Consider the following 20638-nt stretch of genomic DNA (forward strand, 5'->3'; position numbering starts at 1 on the left):
AGGGAATCTCTGAGATACTGTCACAGGGGCCTGATGGTATCTCTGAGATAGTGTCGCGGGTAAGTGCTGGAATGTCTGCGATGGAGGGAAGGCTGGCCTCCATGGAGCTTCAAGCACCGCTCACAAATGAGTCCATTCAGGCCCTGACTCAGGGTGAACAACATTCTACTGCCTTAACCAGACTGGCACATACACTAGCACTGGCCTTACAAGGTTTCACACATGTCCTTCAAACTGTCGTCCAGCAGAGCGATAGGAGTGGTGTGGGTCTGGCCCAGGGAAGGGATGATGGCGAAAGGGGACATGGAAGTGGGGACGCCACTCAAAGCGCTCCCACGTTTCACCAGTTGCCCCCCTTTCAACCAGTACCCGCAATGCTGCCTCCTCTCCAGGTGGTCAAGTCTGCCCCTGCACAGTTGCAGGTGGAGCAGTCTTTGGAGGGGCCCTCACGGGCACCAAAACCCAGAGGGCGTAGGCCCAAAGCATCTAATCAGTCAGGGCATGAACAAGAGCAATCTGCCACTACCTCTGCTGCAGCCACAGGGGATGCACCATGTAGAAGTAGTTGGAAGCGAAAGGCGAAGGTTTTGTAAGTATGAAGGGGATGCACAAGGATGTTTGACGGTTGGTCATGTTTTTTATTTATATTTGCTTTTTGTTAAATTCACATTAAATATTATTATTGTCACCACTACTGCCACGTCTTGGCCATCCTTGACTGGCTTCTGTAATAAGGCTCATTCATGAGGTTCACCATGAACGCCAACACTTGATGCCACTCATTGGGTCACTCAACAGTGGGTGTATGTGTAGTTGCAGGACTGTTTTGTACAGGGAAGGGGGGAGGGGGTGGGCTGGTGTGGGTGCTGCTCTTTCCAGGTGGTGTGAGGATGAGGACTGGACTCTTCACACTGTCAGATGTTAGGAGAACTGTTCACATATCAGTGACTCCCTGGCCTTACGAGCAGCCAGGTGAGCCACTGTTCTGCCCATGGGTTGCTCCTGCTCCTCCTCCTCAATATGGATGACAGATGTGGATGGGGCCTCCTCAAGCGGCACCCATCTCTGTTGTGCCATGTTGTGCAGGGCACAACACATGACTATAATGCGTCCCACTCTGTCTGATGTGTATTGAAGTGCTCCCCCAGAATGATCAAGGCACCTGAAGCACACCTTGAGCAGCCCAATAGCATGCTCAATTGTAGACCTGGTGGCGAAGTGGCTGTTGTTATATCGACGCTGTTATTCGGTGATGAGGTTCCTCAGAGGTGTCATGAGCCACGTGTGCAGGGAGTATCCCTTGTCCCCGAGCAGCTAGCCCTTACGGGTGTGCGGTGCGTGGAAGAGGGGTGGGATGTTGGATTCCCGGCGGATGAAGGAATCGTGCCAGCTGCCAGGGTATCTGGCGCGCACGTAAAGGAATCTTGCGGTGGTCACAAATGAGCTGAGTGTTGATGGAGTGATACCCCTTCCTGTTGATGAACAGTCCTGGCTCGTGTGGAGGTGCTTGTTTTGCTATACAGATGCAATCGATTACACCCTGCATCCGTGGGAAGCCAGCCACAACAATGGAATCTCACTGCCCTCTCCATCTGGCTGAGGTCGTCCATGGGGAAGTTGACATAGCACGAGGCCCTGCGAAACAAGCAGTCGGTGACCTACCTTATGCACAGACGACTGAGAGACCCCGGCGATGGCCTCAGTGGCACCCTGGAACGATCCGAAGGCGAAGTTGAGGGCAGTGGTGACTTTGACAGCGACAGGTAAGGAGATGCTGCTCGGCCCAGCCGGGAGCAGCTCGTCATTAAGGAGGCTGCAGATGTCCGCAACTACCTGAGCCTCCATATGCACTGCTCCTCAGAGAGGTCCAGGAAGCTGTGCCTCGGTCTGTGGAGCCTGTTGAGAGGGTAGTGCCTCCTGCGATGTCACTCTCTGTTGTTGCCCTCCATGCTCTTATGCAGGTGCCTGTGGCGCAGCACTGTGTTGTGGAGCTCCACGTGGCAGAGGTGGACGCTGTGCCTGACGAGGCTGGTTATGTTGCTTGTCCTCGGATGCAGTGGTGAATGCAGCCATGGTGCCCCCACCTCATCCTGATGGTGAGAGTCTCAGGGGGTCCACAAAGTAGTTAAATATGTTTGAACAGCTGAATTTTGGGTGGATAGTGAGAATTTTGAGTGAAAACACAAAGGTCTTGCAGCCAAAACTTTGTCTGAAGTGACCGTGTGCCTTGCTGCAATAAATGACATTTTCTCCCCACCTGTCAAATAAGCATTTGCATCTTCCACTGGCTGCTGGCTGAAACACATCTGTTGAAACAGAGAATGTTTCCCGTAGCACAGGAAACACGCTGAGGATGGTTCAAAATCACACCCGTCAAAATGTTGAGTCAATCAAGTAGTTCAAGTACCTCAACTATCTGACGAACTATGCAAATTATCATCCCGCCGGCTTTAAATTGCCGGTGGGACTTCCCCATTTGGGAGGCGCGCGCGCACCCGGATGCATCACTGGAGAACCCGAAAGTCAGTGGGTTGGAGCCGGGCTCCAAACCCGCTCGGCATTTCAGTGATTTTGGGAGCCCCCCCCAACCCCTGCTCCTTCACCCGAAAATCGAGCCCCTTAAATCTGTGTCTTCTGGTTCTCGACTCTTCCGCCTACGGAAACAGTTTCTCTTTATTTACTTTATCTAAACCCTTCATGATTTTGAACATCGGGGAGGGGGGTTGGAGATCATGGGCAGGGGGTCAGACATCGTTTGGGGGGGGGGGGGGTGCGGAGATCGTTTGGGGGGGGGGGGGGGCGGAGGGGGAGGGTGGAGATCGTTTGGGGGGGGGGGGGGGGGGGGCAGGCAGGGGCCGGAGATCGTTGGGGAGGGGGGAGGAGGAGGAATCGTTTGGGGTGGAGGGGGGGGGGGGGGGGGTGTGGTTGCTGCAAGTAAGCATTCCTGTACCTGCAGGCACACGCTGTGCTATAAAAGGAACCTGTCTCCAATTTCAGACCTTCTCGCCTCCTCTCACATGATGCGCAGTAGAAGGCCCAGGAATCCCGGCCCCCAGGGGTTAAAAGCAAAAAGAAACTGTCAAAATGGATGCCCACAGCCTCCTTGAAAGCTTTCACTGACTGATCAGTAGGTTGAAGAGTAGGTTGGTCACCTGCCCCTCGTCCCATCTCCGTGAAAACCGGAAGTGGGCAGGATGGAGGTGGGTTTGAGATTTTAAAAAGTTTTACTGCCCCCAACCCACCCATTTTTCCCATTTAAAATCATGCCCTTAGGGTCTAATGAGAGTGAGGAACTTAAAGTAATTAAGATTAGTAAAGGAAAAGTACTAAAAAATTAATGGGAATAAAAGCCAACAAATCCTCTGGACCTGATGGCCTACGTCCTAGCGTTTTAAAAGAGATGGCTGCAGAGATAGTGGATGCATTGGGTTTGATCTTCCAGAATTCCCTAGATTCTGGAATGGTCCCTGTGGATTGGAAGGTAGCAAATGTAACCCCGCTATTCAAGAAAGGAGGGAGAGAGAAAGCAGGGAACTATAGGCCAGTTAGCTGGACATCAGTAGTAGGGAAAATACTCAAATCTATTATTAAGGTCGTAGTAACAGGGCACTTAGAAAATCATAATGGGGCAGAAATTGCTCCCGAAATAATGGAGCAGCTCAGCAGCGCTCTCCATTTTTAATGGAGAATCAAAGGAGCAAGTTCGCGCATTTGCACATGCACACTAAAACACGGAAATCGTGAACTTGCTCCTATTGGTTCGCCGGCAATTTGACAACTGCGAATTAAAGGGACATCGCATCCAACAATTATTGAAAAATCACAAACTTGCTCATCTGCCCAGCTAGAAAGTAGCTAATTACACCACCAAAAGGTACACTTCAAAATACCAGGTCTAAACTAAGTTTTAAAAGCGCGATGACTCTTTATGACTGCCAAACAACTTTTAAAATGTGGTATCTCATATTACTCCTTATTTTAATATAATCACCAGGCTTTGTTATGTGATCTTAAAATGCGAAGGATTCGAAATTGTCATTTCCACACCGCCTGAGGAAGGGGAAAGCCCCGAAAAGCTTGTGGGATTAAAAATAAAATCGTTGGACTATAACTTGGTGTTGTAAAATTGTTTACACTTATTTTAATAGTTCTTGGTCATAAAAAAATTGAAAATCAAAAGTAAATTTAAAAAAAAATTTTCCCTTCTGTCTCTTTAATTTAGTTCAATTATTTCTTTGGCTTTTTATTAAAAAAAATGTAAAATTTTTATTTACAATTACTTCCTGAATACTAACTAAATGACTGAAGTCCGCTTGTGGGCGTGACTTCTCTTCCTGACAGATTTTGTGGGCGTGTCTTCTATTCTCACAGACTGTTCCATGCGCATCAACTCACGCTGCTCAGAGGCTGAGTTGATTTTTAAAAAATTGTGCGTGAAGTTCAAAATCAAGCAAGTCTATGTCATGCAGCCCGCGGTAAGTACATTCGTTAATTTAATTCGCAGGAGCTGCAATGATCGTTGCCCCGCCGGTCTGCACAAGTTCTGGCCCAATATGATTAGGCAGAGTCAACATGGTTTTATGAAAGGGAAAACGTGTTTGACAAATCTATTAGAATTTTTTGAGGGTGTAACTGGCAGGGTAGGCAAGGGGGAACCAGTGGATGTAGTATATTTGGATTTTCAAAAGGCATTCGATAAGGTGCCACACAAGAGGTTGTTACACAAGATTAGGGCTCATTGGATTGGAGGTAATATATTAGCATGGATTGAGGATTGGTTAACAGACAGAAAACAAGGTCATTTTCGGTTTGGCAGGTTGTAACTAGTGGGGTGCCGCAAGGATCAGTGCTTGGGCCTCAGCTGTTTACAATCTATATCAATGACTTAGATGAGGGGACTGAGTGTAATATATCCAATTTGCTGACAATACAAAGCTAGGTGGGAAAGTAAGCTGTGAGGAGGACCCAAAGAAACTGCAAAGGGATATGGACAGATTAAATGAGTGGGCGAGAAGGTGGCAGATGGCGTATAATATGGGGAAATGTGAAATTATCCACTTTGGTAGGAAGAACAGAAAAGCAGAATATTTTTAAAAGGTGAGACACTAAGAAATGTTGGTAATCAGAGGGATTTGGGTGTCTTTGTACACGAAAGTTAACATGCAGCTACAGCAAGTAATTAGGAAGGCAAATGGTATGTTGGCCTTTATTGCAAGAGGGTTGGAGTATAAGAGTAAGGAGGTCTTGCTACAATTATATAGGCCTCTGGTGAGACCACACCTGGAGTTCTGTGCACAGTTTTAGTCTCCTTACCCAAGGAAGGATATACTTGCCTTAGAGGGGGTGCAACAAAGGTTCACTGGATTGATTCCTCGGATGAGAGGGTTGTCCTCTGAGGAGAGATTGAGTAGAATGGGCCTATATTCTCTGGAGTTTAGAAGAATGAGAGATGATCTCATTGAAATGTATAAAATTCTTACAGGGCTTGACAGGGTAGATGCTGAGAGGCTGTTTCCCCTGACTGGAGAGTCTAGAACTACGGGTCATAATCTCAAAATAAGGGGGCGGCCAAAATTTTCTTCACTCAGAGGGCTGTGGATGCTCAGTCGTTGAGTATATTCAAGAATGAGATCAATGGATATTTGGACACTAAGGGTATCAAGGGATATGGGGGTAGGGTGGGGAAGTGGAGTTCAGGTAGAAGATCAGCCATGATCTTATTGAATGGAGGAGCAGGCTCAAGGGGCCGTATGGCCTGCCCCTGCTCCTGTTTTTATGTCTCCATTTCGCTGCGAGGTTTCCCGAGCCCTGAGAAACCCATCCGGCAACCATTAAATTTAAATCAGGCTCCCACAGTGCAATTGGGAGCCTGATTTAAATACAATAATGACGTGTCCCACCACTCCAAGATGGGACAAGTGCACAGCTCGAAATCTGTCAACTGTAAAAATGGCAATGGGCACGTAGCACGGAGGGTTGGGGGTCGCGTTTCACGATTTTTAATTTTTAGCCCCTCCCCCCTAACCAACTCCCGCCCATTGTGGGGGGGGGGGGGTTAATATCGACCCCATTATGTCTGATTTTCTTAAACAACCAATAAAGCTAGGGTGAGATCCATTTTTCTCATAATTCAAATAGGAATACTTATCCATTAGAAAATCAAGCTGAATTTACATCATGTTAAACTTTTCTGTCAACTTCTTTTATGAAAGTGGAAGGGAATTAACAATATTATATTCAGTATCATGGGAAAATTGTTGATAAACAAATATGCTAATAATGATGTTGCAAATAACTCCCTTGAAATGATTTTAAATACCATTATAACCATTCTGACTATGTATCACCAGCATTATCTCATTAAGTGGTTACCATCTGACAGCTTGTTGTTCTCAGGAGAAGACAAAAATTGCAGTTATGTAGTTATTTGAAGATGATAAGATGAAATAATTGAAAATTCATTACAATAGAGCAAAGAAGAAGAATTCTGTATGAACAATTGCTGTAGATTCATATCTATTGTAAATTTAGTGAAAATTTGAATTAAAATACATACATTATTTTGGATTTCAAGGAAACATCTTGCCTTCTGGTGCCATTTTGAATCAGTCCTCAGAGCAAAAGAATTTGAATAAAGCTCATGTAAGCAGCCTCATTCAAATTGATGCTCCACCCTGGCCCTATGGTACACCATTGAATGCATCAGACACTGTAAACTAATACTGAATAAAGCAACCAGTTCTGATGAAAGGTCATCAACCTGAAAAGTCAACTCTGCTTCTCTCTCCACAGATGCTGCCTGACCTGCTGAATGTTTCCAGCATTTTGTGTTTTTATTTCTGAATAAATCACTTCCTGGTTTGGGGATAAGGTACAATTTAAACAGTAAGTGCTAAAAGTCAGTTCAGACTAATGTATTCCAATAAAGTTCCATCCTCAGTTCAACCATAAAATGAGCAGTTTTTCATAAGTAGTAGTAATAGTCAGGGTACTTCAAAGGGAAATTTATAGAAATATACTGATCAATCTCACTTGGCGTTGTACATAGGAAGTCATGACCAAGCGTAGTCTTCAGGTGAAGCAGTGTTAAATGGCAGAGGATATATGAACCATGGTGTGCAGGTGTAATTCAGTCGCCATTTTAAGTCATATAAAAGTAAGGACAGAGTATATTTCCATTGGAAATTCCGATGTCCACATTTATAGTGGAAACATGTCATGTGTAACTACACCCTCCTGCCAGTGGCAGTGCTGCAGCAGCTCCACTGGGAGGGGGACATAATTACAGCCTGACAAGTTTTAGGCAGTTTCCATTATAAATGTATACGTAGCAATTTATAAATGGAAAAAATGGACAATACAGTCTGTATCGACAGAACGAATAGGGGTATATATTGGCTTGAGCAGGAAAGCCTCTCAGTAGTTTGATAAATTTACACATCTACAAACAAATCTAAAAAAATGCTTTAAAAGGCATCTGTACTGACTTCTCACGATCACTTAGCAATTTTTTTTTAATACGAAAAGATGATGTGAAAAATGAAGTTGCATGACATCACTTAGCCAACAGCAGTTCACATCTTGCAGTGACACAGAGGGAGGCAATTATAGTAGTTAACAGGTATCTCATTTGCAGGAACTATACTGAACAGCATATTAACACTTTTCTGTTTGCACTGAATAAATTAATTTGTAAATATATGTATTTACATTAATTCTATTGCCCATTTTGTCTTAACAAGTACACTGCAAAAGTAAGACTTGCCTTGATTAACCTTGTCCAATGTAAATACAGTTTTCTAAATCCTCTAGAATATTTGGACAACAACAACAACAACTTGTATTTATATAGCGCCTTTAACGTAGTAAAATGTCCCAAGGTGGTTCACGGGAGCGTTAGTAAACAAAATTTGACACCGAGCCATATAGGGAGATATTAGGACAGGTGACCAAAAACTTGGTCAAAGAGGTAGGTTTTAAGGAGCATCTTAAAGGAGGAGGAGAGGTAGAGAGGCGGAGAGGTTTAAGGAGGGAATGCCAGAGCTGGGGCCTAGTCAGCTGAAGGCATGGCCGTAACTCTGGATGAACTGACAAAGGGTAGAGTCGTGAGAGAAGAGTAGGATTCCCGGAAGCAACGGCTTACCGGTGGAGTTGTACTCGGCTCTGTGGGGCTGGATAGGCCCAGACCTGCTGGAAGTGTACGGGGGTATGCTTCTGGCAGGCAGCATGTCAGATTCCATGCGGAAAGGCATCATCACCCTCATCTACAAGCAGAAGGGGGAGAGGGAAGAAATCAAAAATTGGCGACCCATCTCACTACTTAACGTGGACGACAAAATTCAGTCCAAGGTCATCGCCAATCGGGTCAAGTCAGCCCTGGAGATTCACCCCGATCAGACCTGCCCTGTACCCGGCAGGAAGATCTCTGATAGCCTGGCGCTACTCAGGGATACGATCGCCTACGTACAGGATGGTGAATACCTGCCTTATCTGCCTGGACCAGGAGAAGGCCTTTGACAGAATATCCCACACGTACATGATGGACGTGCTCTCCAAAATGGGGTTTGGGGAGGGAATCCGCAATTGGATCCAACTGCTCCACACAAACATCAGTAGCGCCGTTTCAATCAACGGGTGGGATTCAGAAAGCTTCCTGATCAAATCTGGAGTCAGGCAGGGCTGTCCTCTCTCCTCCGTCTTGTTCATGTGCTGCATTAAACCCTTTGCCGAGTCCATCAGGAGGGATGCGGGCATAAGAGGGGCGACGATCCCAGGCAGCGGAGGCACTCAGGTCAAGGCCTCCCTATACATGGACGACATCACCGTCTTTTGCTTGGATCAGCTGTCGGTCCGCACATTGATAAGCATCCGCGACCAGTTTGAACTGGCCTCAAGGGCCAGGGTAAATCGTACCAAGAGCGAGGCCGCCATCTTTGGGAACTGGACCGTCCGATCCTTTGTCCCCTTCACCGTCAGGTCGGATTACCTGAAGGTACTGGGGATCTGGTTCGGGGGGGCCGGGGCGTGCACCAAAAACTGGAAGGAGCGTATATCCAAGGTGAAGCAGAAACTGGGACTGTGGGATCGACGATCCCTCTCGATCGTGGGCAAAAACCTGGTCATCAGGTGCGAGGTGCTCTCTGTGTTGCTGTACTTGGCACAGGTCTGGCCCATACCTCGCTCCTACGCCGTGACAGTCACCCGAGCCACCTTCCGCTTTATCTGGAGATCAAAAGTGGACCGTGTCCGCAGGGACACGATGTACAAATCTCTGGAGGAGAAAGAGGGAAAAGGCGTGCCCAACGTGGCCCTCATCCTGACGGCCACTTTCGTGTGCGGCTGCATCAAGCTTTGCGTGGACCCTTGGTACGAAAACACAAAATGTCACTACGTGCTGAGGTTCTACCTATCCCCGGTGTTGCGAAGGATGGGCCTGGCCACGCTGCCACAGAACACTCCGCCCAGTTGGACCATTCTGCCCCACCTGTCCTTCTTCGAAAAGTTCATGCAAAAAAACACTTTCGACCACAAGGCGATCAGTAAGTGGTCCGCACGTACCATCCTCGAGACCCTGCGGGAAAAGGAGATGGTGGATCCTGTCGGTTGGTTCCCCGAGCAGACTGTCAATGTCATTTGGCAGAACGCCTCATCGCCAGAGCTTTCAAACAAGCACCAAGACATAGCTTGGGTGGTGGTGAGAAGGGCCCTTCCAGTCAGATCCTTCATGCACTCCCGGACTCTCAGCGCCACCGCACGCTGTCCCCAAGGAGGCTGCGGTGCAGATGAAACCGTCACCCATCTCCTTCTGGAATGCGCCTTTGCAAGGAAGGTCTGGAGAGAGATGCAATGGTATCTGTTCAGGTTCGTCCTGAGCAGTTCCATAGCACACGACTCTGTGCTCTACGGACTTTTCCCGGGGACACACACCGAGACAGACATCAACTGCTGCTGGAAGACCATTAACTCGGCGAAAGACGCCCTTTGGTCTGCCCAAAACCTGCTGGTCTTCCAGTGCACGGAGCTGTCCTCGACCGAGTGTTGCAGACTGGCACATTCCAAGGTCCAGTACTACGCACTCAGGGATGCACTGAAGCTGGGTGCGACCGCCGCAAAGGCTCTGTGGGGAAAGGCAACCATTTAGAGCCTTCCCGCCATTGTATACCGAGAGGCTGCAATCAGGGAAAACCCCCCCCCCACCCCGGCAGAATGTAAAATTCAAATTGCTGTAATGTACCTATAATGAATCTGTAATGTACCTGTAATGAATAATCTGTTTTGATTATAATGCAATGAGACACCCCAGAGTGTCATGAACTGTAATTATGTACAATGTGTTCATTGAACTGTACTTGATGTAACCTGCAAATTGTATAATCTGTATTATGTATGATTGGAATGTGATATGACAACTGTATTGTATGTTTTGCTGCAAATTTTATGAATAAAGTATATTTTTTGAAAAAAAAGTGGAGTGATTAAAATTGGGGATGCGCAAGAGGCCAGAATTGGAGGAGCGCAGAGATCTGGGGCTGGAGGAGGTTACAGAGATAGGGAGGGGTGAGGCCATGGAGGGATTTGAAAACAAGAATAACTACTTTAGAATCGAGATGTTCCCGGACCGGGGGCCAATGTAGATCAGTGAGCAGAGGGGTGATGGGAGAAGGGGACTTGTTGCGAGTTAGGATGCGGGCAGCAGAGTTTTCAATGAGCTTTCTTTTTTATTCGTTCATGGGATGTGGGCGAGGCCGGCATTTATTGCCCATCCCTAATTGCCCTCGAGAAGGTGGTGGTGTGGTAAAGGTTCTCCCACAGTGCTGTTAGGAAGGGAGTTCCAGGATTTTGACCCAGCAACGATGAAGGAATGGCAATATATTTCCAAGTCGGGAAGGTGTGTGACTTGGAGTGGAACGTGCAGGTGGTGTTGTTCCCATATACCTGCTGCTCTTGTCCTTCGAGGTGGTAGAGGTCGCGGGTTTGGGAGGTGCTGTCGAAGAAGCCTTGGCAAGTTGCTTTAGTGCATCCTGTGGATGGTACACACTGCAGCCACTATGTGCCGGTGGTGAAGGGAGTGAATGTTTAGGGTGGTGGATGGGGTGCCAATCAAGCGGGCTGCTTTGTCCTGGATGGTGTCGAGCTTCTACATAAGAACATGAGAAATAGGAGCAGGAGTAGGCCAATCGGCCCCTCGAGCCTGCTCCGCCACTCAATAAGATCATGGCTGATCTGATCCTAACCTCAAATCTAAATTCATGTCCAATTTCCTGCCCACTCCCCGTAACCCCTAATTCTTGAGTGTTGTTGGAGCTGCACTCATCCAGGCAAGTGCAGAGTATTCCATCACACTCCTGATTTGTGCCTTGTAGACAGCGGAAAGGCTTTGGGGAGTCAGGAGGTGAGTCACTCGCCGCAGAATGCCCAGCCTCTGACCTGCTCTTGTAGCCACAGTATTTATATGGCTGGTCCAGTTAAGTTTCCGATCAATGGTGACCCCCAGGATGTTGATGGTGGGGGATTCGGCGATGGTAATGCCGTTGAATGTCAAGGGGAGGTAGTTAGACTCTCTCTTCCTGGAGATGGTCATTGCCTGGCACTTGTCTGGTGCGAATGTTACTTGCCACTTCTCAGCCCAAGCCTGGATGTTGCCCAGGACTTGCTGCATACGGGCTCGGACTGCTTCATTATTTGAGGGGTTGCAAATGGAACTGAACACTGCGCAATCATCAGCGAACATCCCCATTTCTGACATTATGATGGAGGGAAGGTCATTGATGAAGCAGCTGAAGAATGGTTGGGCCAAGGACACTGCCCTGAGGAACTCCTGCAGCAATGTTCTGGGGCTGAAATGATTGGCCACCAACAACCACTACCATCTTCCTTTGTGCTAGGTATGACTCCAGCTACTGGAGAGTTTTCCCCCGATTCTCATTGAATTCAATTTTACTTGGGCTCCTTGGTGCCACACTCGGTCAAATGCTGCCTTGATGTCAAGGGCAGTCACTCTCACCTCACCTCTGGAATTCAGCTCTTTTGTCCATGTTTGGACCAAGGCTGTAATGAGGTCTGCAGCCGAGTGGTCCTGGCGGAACCCAAACTGAGCATCGGTCAGCAGGTTATTGGTGAGTAAGTGCCGTTTGATAGCACTGTCGACGACACCTTCCATCACTTTGCTGATGATCGAGAGTGGACTGATGGGGCGGTAATTGGCCAGATTGGATTTGTCCTGCTTTTTGTGGACAGGACATAACTGGGCAATTTTCCACATTGTCGGGTAGATGCCTGTGTTGTAGCTGTACTGGAACAGCTTGGCTAGAGGCGCAGCAAGTTCTGGAGCACAAGTCTTCAGCACTACAGCTGGGACGTTGTCAGGGCCCATAGCCTTTGCTGTATCCAGTGCACTCAGCCATTTCTTGATGTCACGTGGAGTGAATCGAATTGGCTGAAGACTGGCTTCTGTGATGGTGGGGATATCGGGAGGCAGTCGAGATGAATAATCCACTGGGCACTTCCGGCTAAAGATGGTTGCAAACGCTTCAGCCTTGTCTTTTGCACTCACGTGCTGGACTCCGCCATCGTTGAGGATGGGGATGTTTACTGAGCCTCCTCCTCCAGTTAGTTGTTTAATTGTCCACCACCATTCACGACTGGATGTGGCAGGACTGCAGAGCTTTGATCTGATCCGTTGGTTGTGGAATCGCTTAGCTCTGTCTATAGCATGTTGCTTCTGCTGTTTAGCATGCATGTAGTCCTGAGTTGTAGCTTCACCAGGTTGGCACCTCATTTTTAGGTACGCCTGGTGCTGCTCATTGAACCAAGGTTGATCCCCTGGCTTGTTGGTAATGGTAGAGTGAGGAATATGCCGGACCACGAGGTTACAGATTGTGCTGGAATACAATTCTGTTGCCGCTGATGGCCCACAGCGCCTCATGGATGCCCAGTTTTGAGCTGCTGGATCCGTTCTGAATCTATCCCATTTAGCACGGTGGTAGTGCCACACAACACGTTGGATGGTGTCCTCAGTGCGAAGATGGGACTTTGTCTCCACGAGGTCTGTGCGGTGGTCACTCCTACCAATACTGTCATGGACAGATGCATCTGCGACAGGTAGATTGGTGAGGACGAGGTCAATTAAGTTTTCCCTCGTGTTGGTTCGCTCACCACCTGCCGCAGGCCCAGTCTGGCAGCTATGTCCTTCAGGACTCGGCCAGCTCGGTCAGTAGTGGTGCTACCGAGCCACTCTTGATGATGGACATTGAATTCCTCCACCCAGAGTACATTCTGTGCTCTTGCTACCCTCAGTGCTTCCTCCAAGTGGTGTTCAACATGGAGGAGGACTGATTCATCAGTTGAGGGAGGGCGGTAGGTGGTAATCAGCAGGAGTTTGTGGAGGGTGTAAGAATCAAGGATCAGTTTCGTTGTAACGTTATTCATTAACGTTCCAACTTATTGCACCAAATGGCCAGATGTTGCATATTTGTCTGTAAATATTTACGGCAGTTATCAGTGATGTTCATGGTAGCTGCCTGATAACAGAAAAAAGATCTTATTCTGAAGCTATGTTTTGATATTAAAAAAATCTCCCTCCTCAAGCTATTCTCCGGTTCCTAGAAACAGCTTAAGATTATCCTGCGTGAGTTGCTTTTTGATACTCACTGCCTCCCAAACAATATACCCTTCTCCTAACAGCATGCATAAGAGCAAGAATGCATAAGTAGCTGGTTTAAACCAACACGCACTCCATGGCACCGCCATCTGTTGGATCAGTAATATGCTTCAGCAACCAGTGTTCTGATGAAGGGTACAAGCCCAAATCGTCAGGACCTGTCTTTTCTCTTTAATGATGCTGACTGACCTGCTGTGAGTTTCCAGCATTTTGTGTTTTTATTTCATTTTTACTTCACCAAACTGCTAGCTCTAAAAATTCTTATATAAAAGTCCTACACACACATTAATCCTAATGACTAGTCTTGGTGAAAATTATTTTTTTTTGTAAATTAATAAATGTCCTGGTACGTACTACTTAAAGTTTCAGACACCAGAATTAAGATAGCTCCTGTTTTAAAATTGAGAAAGTATTAATTGTTATTGCGCATTCTGATTTGCACATCTAGCAATCAGGCCGGGATTTCATTGTCAATTTAATAAACTTTGATTTGAACAACATACAAATGCACAACCATTCTGTTTTTTAAAAACTTCATCAAGATTATTGCTAGCTTTTAAAATGTAGCCAGTATGAAGACACTCACTGTGCTCACTCGGGGTCCCGCAATTTGGCATACCAATAGGTTTGGTGCTCTTAAATCTGATAAATTACAGTGTCACCCCAAAACAAAATGAGTGGTTCCTTTCCTCGAACAAAAAAATACTTTCAATTCAAAAGACTTACTTGGCTAGTAATTTTGGAAACCTCCTTTGCATGCTCAATATCTGGTCTACCTATGGCAGATGTTTTCATAGATGCTGCAGCTTTAGCTTGGTTCTTATATGTAGCCTGCAAAGATATATGAAGTTCAATTAATAATCCATTTAAGATGCACATCTTAGTTGTTTTAAATTGGAAACTCTTCATTTATCCACCACCAGAAATCAATAAATGCTACGTTTTTACAGCTCTATCAATAGTCAGTTTGACCACACTTAGAAAGTACACAATTACTTAGGATTACATTTCCTTGACTCTACAGTTCCTGTAAGTTTAATGGACATGAACGATCGCTTGGCACAAAACTGATTTTGTAATAATGATTAGTAATTTCCACACAGCATAGGTACTTCAATATGAACACCTATCATAATACACTAACTTAATTTCCATGTAGAAGTAAAATTGACCCGAGGATGCACTGCAGCAAGTGACGACACTACTCTTCATAGCAACAGGCATCACTTTTATAGTTTATTCCATAAAGCTTTGGAATAGTGCTAATCTTTTCTGAAGGTTTTCATTATACTGACATAGCCTCACACTTAGAGGGTGATAAAATATAAGAAAACAAGGCAGCTATGTCTTTGATGCCCAGTCCGCCATGAGTTCATGGTCTTAAAAGTTAAGTAATCAAACTGCAATAATTATTATACAAATTGAAGCCTATTTATCTTAATTCATTAGGGCTATACTCCAATTTGTTCCCATAGCTGTTTATTGACTATGTTACTGCACTAAATGCATCAATCATCAGTAGTGAATTTATTTAATAGATTGATTTTTTTTAAAAATCACTAATAGTAATTTCCCCAATAAATTTCAGTATAAATTAAATCAGATGTGAAAATGATATTGATGCACGTTTACCATACCTATTTCCTATGCAGACGCAGGTATTACATTACGGATTATATCGTTGTCTTTGCAAAATAAAAACTGAGTGAGAAAAGAAATCGGAATGCAAAATAACCTCATACGCAGTAACAGTTTTTACTTTTTAAACAGTCTGTCAACTTGGTAGAACTCTCAACTCTGGCTCACAAGGTTGCAGGTTCAATGCCTTATTGTGCATATAGCCAAGGTTGACATTTCAGTGCGGTACTGTGGAGGTGCTGCACTGTCAAAGATGCAGTCTTTCAGATGAGACGCTAAACTGAGGCCCCTTCTACCTGCTCAGGTGGATGTGAATAGTGCCATGGAATCTTTCAAAGAGGAGCAAGGAGTTTTCCTAATGTCCTGGCCAACATTCCTCTCACAACCACTAAAAAATAAATTATCTTAATTATTACTTTGTTGTTTACGGTACCTTGCTGTATGTAAATCGGCTGTTGCATTTGCCTATATAACAGTGATTACACTTCAAAAGCAATACATCGGTTGTAAAATATTTTGTCACCCAAAGCCTTTCCACCATCTACAAGGCACAAGTCAGGAGTGAGATGGAATACTCTCCACTTGCCTGGATGAGTGCAGCTCCAACAATACTCAAGAAGCTCAACACAATCCAGGACAAAGCAGCCCGCTTGATTGGCACCCCATCCACCACCCTAAACATTCACTCCCTTCACCACCGGCGCACTGTGGCTGCAGTGTGCACCATCCACAGGATGCACTGCAGCAACTTGCCAAGGCTTCTTCGACAGCACCTCCCAAACCCGCGACCTCTACCACCTAGAAGGACAAAGGCAGCAGGCGCATGGGAACACCACCACTTGCACGCTCCCCTCCAAGTCACACACCATCCTGACTTGGAAATATATCACCGTTCCTTCATAGTCGCTGGAGGAAAGTTCTGGAACTCCCGACCTAACAGCACTGTGGGAGAACCTTCACCACACGGACAGCAGAGGTCCAAGAAGGCAGCTCACCACCACCTTCTCAAGGGCAATTAGGGATGGGCAATAAATGCTGGCCTTGCCAGCGACACCCACATCCTATGACCAAATGAAACTCCCTAAGGACATGATGACATGCTAATAAATGCACGTTCTTTCTGCTTTTTCTAATGAATCAACAAATACTAAAAACACAGAATAAGCATGAAATAGTAACTAACTGATCTGTCTTATAGGTTTAATTGGAACAGATATTACTTGTACCAGTACCATCCTTCACCAGTAACACAAAGCCCCATCTTAAGAGCATTCACATGATCCATAATTTATGCTTCTTCATACTAGAAAAGCTGATAATTCTGATGATGTCAATTGCACAAATTAGGAAGTAAAGAATAACAAATTCATCCCAGATGTATATTACTGTCACGTTTAAGAATTTGTGACCAGTTTTCCACAGAATCTAGGCAGAAGAGTTATTTTCATGTGTTTGAAAAGCACAGCGTATTACTGCAAGTTTACAAACAAACAGGGATGTGGCAGGGGGATGGGAACCTGAGCGGGGAGTCAGAAGAGAATAAAGTTGAGAGCAGCAAGAGAGGGGAAGACCCAGGGGAAATCTACAATACAAATATTACAAACAGTTGTTCAAGAACAAGTGAAAGGGAAAAGCGTAGAGCAGCGGAAAGAAAGTGTACTTTAGGCACGACAGATAAAATAAAAACTAGAAGGCGTAAGGCGATTAACCCAGCATCAAAGCTGTGGCAGGGGGTTGGGAACCTGAGCAGGGAGACAGAGGAAAGCGTGTCAGGAAGGGACAGAAGGTATGGAGTAAAAGGTAAAGTGTTAAAAAAGGAAAAAGCAGGAATTAAGTGTCACAAAACATATTTGAAAGTTCGTTATCTGAATGCACGTAGCATTCGTAATAAAATGGACGAGTTAACGGCACAAATAACTACGTATGGGTATGATCTTGTGGCCATTACAGAAACATGGCTGCAGGGTGACAACGACTGGGAATTAAATATGCCAGGGTATTTAACAATCAGGAAGGACAGGCAGGAAGGAAGGGGAGGTGGGGTGGGTATGTTAATAAAGGAAGGAATCACTGTAATACTGAGAAATGATATTGGGGCAAAGAATCAGGATAATGAAACAGTTTGGGCAGAGATAAGGAATAATAAGGGGAAAAAACACTAGTGGGCGTAGTATATAGGCCTCCTAATAGTTGCAACTCTGCTGGAAGAAGTATTAATCAGGAAATAGTCGGGGCATGTAATAAGGGAACAGCTATAATTATGGGGGATTTTAACTATCATATTAACTGGACAAATCAAATTGGGCAGGGCAGCCTTGAGGAAGAGTTTATTGAGTGTATTAGGAATGGATTTCTTGAGCAGTTTGTAACTGATCCTACAAGGGGGCAGGCAACCTTGGACCTGGTCCTGTGTAATGAGCCAGGATTAATTAATAATGTCCTAGTTAAGGATCCCCTTGGAATGAGTGACCATAACATGGTTACATTCCATATCCAATTAGAGGGTGAGAAGGTTGGTTCTCAAACAAGCGTACTGAGCTTGAATAAAGGAGACTATGATGGTATGAGAGCGGAATTGATTAAAGTGGACTGGGAAAATAGATTAAAGGGTAAGACGGTACATGAGCAGTGGTGTTCATTCAAGGAGTTATTTTACAACTTTCAAAAAATATATATTCCACTGAGGAAAAAAGGGTGTAAAAGAAATGACAGCCATCCGTGGCTAAGTAAAGAAATCAAGGATAGTATCCGACTAAAAACAAGGACATATAAGGTAGCCAAACTTAGTGAGAGGATAGAAGATTGGGAAGTCTTCAAAAGACAGCAAAAAGTAACTAAAAGGATTAATTAAGAAAGGGAAGATAGATTATGGAAATAAATTAGCAAAAAATATAAAGACAGATAGCAAGAGTTTCTATAGTTATATAAAAAGAAAAAGGGTGGCTAAGGCAAACGTAGGTCCCTTAGAGGATGAGAGCAGGAAATTAATGGTGGGAAACATGGAGATGGCAAAAATGCTGAACAAATATTTTGTTTCAGTCTTTACAGTAGAGGACACGAAGAATATCCCAACACTGGACAAACAGGGGGCTCTGGGGGTGGCGGGGGGAGGAGCTAAATATGATTAAAATCACTAAGGAATTGGTACTCAGTAAATTAATGGGACTCAAGGCGGATAAATCCCCTGGACCTGATGGCTTACATTCTAGGGTCTTGAGGGAAGTGGCAGTAGGGATTGTGGATGCTTTGGTAATAATTTTCCAAAATTCTCTGGACTCTGCAAAGGTCCCGGCAGATTGGAAAACTGCTAATGTAACACCCTTATTTAAAAAGGGTAGTAGGTAGAAGGCTGGAAATTATAGACCAGTTAGCCTAACATCTGTGGTGGGTAAAATTTTGGAGTCTATTATTAAGGAGACAGTAGCGGGACATTTGGATAAACATAATTTAATAGGACAAAGTCGGCATGGCTTTATGAAGGGGAAGTCATGTCTGACAAATTTGCTTGAGTTCTTTGAGGACATAACGTACAGGGTGGATAAAGGGGAACCAGTGGACGTAGTGTATTTAGACTTTACAATCTATATTAACGATCTGGAGGAGGGGACCGAGTGTAACATATCAAAGTGTGCAGATGATACAAAGATGGGAGGGAAAGTAGAGAGTGAGGAGGACATAAAAAACCTACAAGGGGATATAGACAGGCTGGGTGAGTGGGGGTAATATTCTGGCATGGGTGGAGGATTGGTTATCTAACAGGAAGCAGAGAGTTGGGATAAATGGTTCATTCTCGGACTGGCAACCAGTAGCCAGTGGTGTTCCGCAGGGGTCGGTGCTGGGTCCCCAACTCTTTACAATCTATATTAACGATTTGGAGGAGGGGACCGAGTGTAACATATCAAAGTTTGCAGATGATACAAAGATGGGAGGGAAAGTAGAGAGTGAGGAGGACATAAAAAACCTATAGGGGGATATAGACAAGCTGGGTGAGTGGGTGGAGATTTGGCAGATGCAATACAATATTGGAAAATGTGAAGTTATGCACTTTGGCAGGAAAAATCAGAGAGCAAGTTATTATCTTAATGGCGAGAAACTGGAAAGTACTGCAGTACAAAGGGATCTGGGGGTCCCAGTGCAAGAAAATCAAAAAGTTAGTATGCAGGTGATCAAGAAGGCCAACGGAATGTTGGCTTTTATTGCTCGGGGGATAGAATATAAAAACAGGGATTGCTGCAGTTATATAAGGTATTGGTGAGACTGCACCTGGAATACTGCATACAGTTTTGGTCTCCATACTTAAGAAAAGACATACTTGCTCTCGAGGCAGTACAAAGAAGGTTCACTCGGTTAATCCCGGGGATGAGGGGGTGGACATATGAGGAGAGGTTGAGTAGATTGGGACTCTACTCATTGGAGTTCAGAAGAATGAGAGGCGATCTTATTGAAACATATAAGATTGTGAAGGGGCTTGATCGGGTGGATACGGTAAGGATGTGCCCAAGAATGGGTGAAACTAGAACTAGGGGGCATAATCTTAGAATAAGGGGCTGCTCTTTCAAAACTGAGATGAGGAGAAACTTCTTCACTCAGAGGGTAGTGGGTCTGTGGAATTTGCTGCCCCAGGAAGCTGTGGAAGCCACATCATTAAATAAATTTAAAACAGAAATATACAGTTTCCTAAAAGTAAAGGGAATTAGGGGTTACGGGGAGCGGGCGGGAAATTGGACATGAATTTAGATTTGAGGTTAGGATCAAATCAGCCATGATCTTATTGAATGGCGGAGCAGACTCGAGTGGCCGATTGGCCTACTCCTGCTCCTATTTCTTATGTTCTTATGTTCTTATGGAAGGTAGTTAAGATGCTAAAAAACTAGCCTTGATGTTATTTCTTCACAGACTATAAATAATAAGCAATTTGGAAGCTTAGCGCCACAATTGAGAAAAAAAAAAACTCACACCCACCGTGTTGGAATGTTTTTGATCTCTTTCTGATTGCGAACAGTCAAGAGAAAACAGAATGTCAGACACCTACAAAAGTCGGTCTAGCTTTTGCAACAGTAGCTGCAGATGATGCAGAAAGGCCGGCTCAAAAAGGTAGTATGCAGCGAAAGTAGCCTGTTTAAGTCAAGTAAAATAATTCACTTACGTGTGGTGATATAGTGGATAGATTATTTTCATATTATTACTAGAGTAGGTTCACTAGAGTAAGAAATAGTACGATATTAGGTGGGATCAGACTAAGGGTGAATACAAGAGGGTCTAAGATAGGTCTACAGCGCGTGTGTGTAAACACACGAAGCATGGTAAATAAGGTTGGTGAGCTGCAGGTGCAAATAGCCA

The 20638-nt window shown here is 45.1% G+C and overlaps 1 protein-coding gene across 10 annotated transcripts in view; it reads right to left on the minus strand.

Annotated features, from left to right (window-relative positions):
* The window catches only part of nebl (nebulette), a 352049-nt gene that overhangs the window by 68210 nt on the left and 263201 nt on the right, over nucleotides 1-20638 (minus strand). For 8 of the 10 annotated variants that reach the window (XM_068007096.1, XM_068007097.1, XM_068007095.1 and 5 more), the window contains one exon: nucleotides 14387-14491. The exons of the other annotated variants lie outside the window; for them this stretch is intronic. In XM_068007096.1, coding sequence (XP_067863197.1) covers nucleotides 14387-14491 — 105 coding nt within the window. The remainder of the gene's footprint in view (nucleotides 1-14386; nucleotides 14492-20638) is intronic. 10 annotated transcript variants of the gene reach the window in all.

This window comes from Heptranchias perlo, chromosome 2, assembly GCF_035084215.1.
Source record: "Heptranchias perlo isolate sHepPer1 chromosome 2, sHepPer1.hap1, whole genome shotgun sequence".
Lineage (NCBI taxonomy): Eukaryota > Metazoa > Chordata > Chondrichthyes > Hexanchiformes > Hexanchidae > Heptranchias > Heptranchias perlo.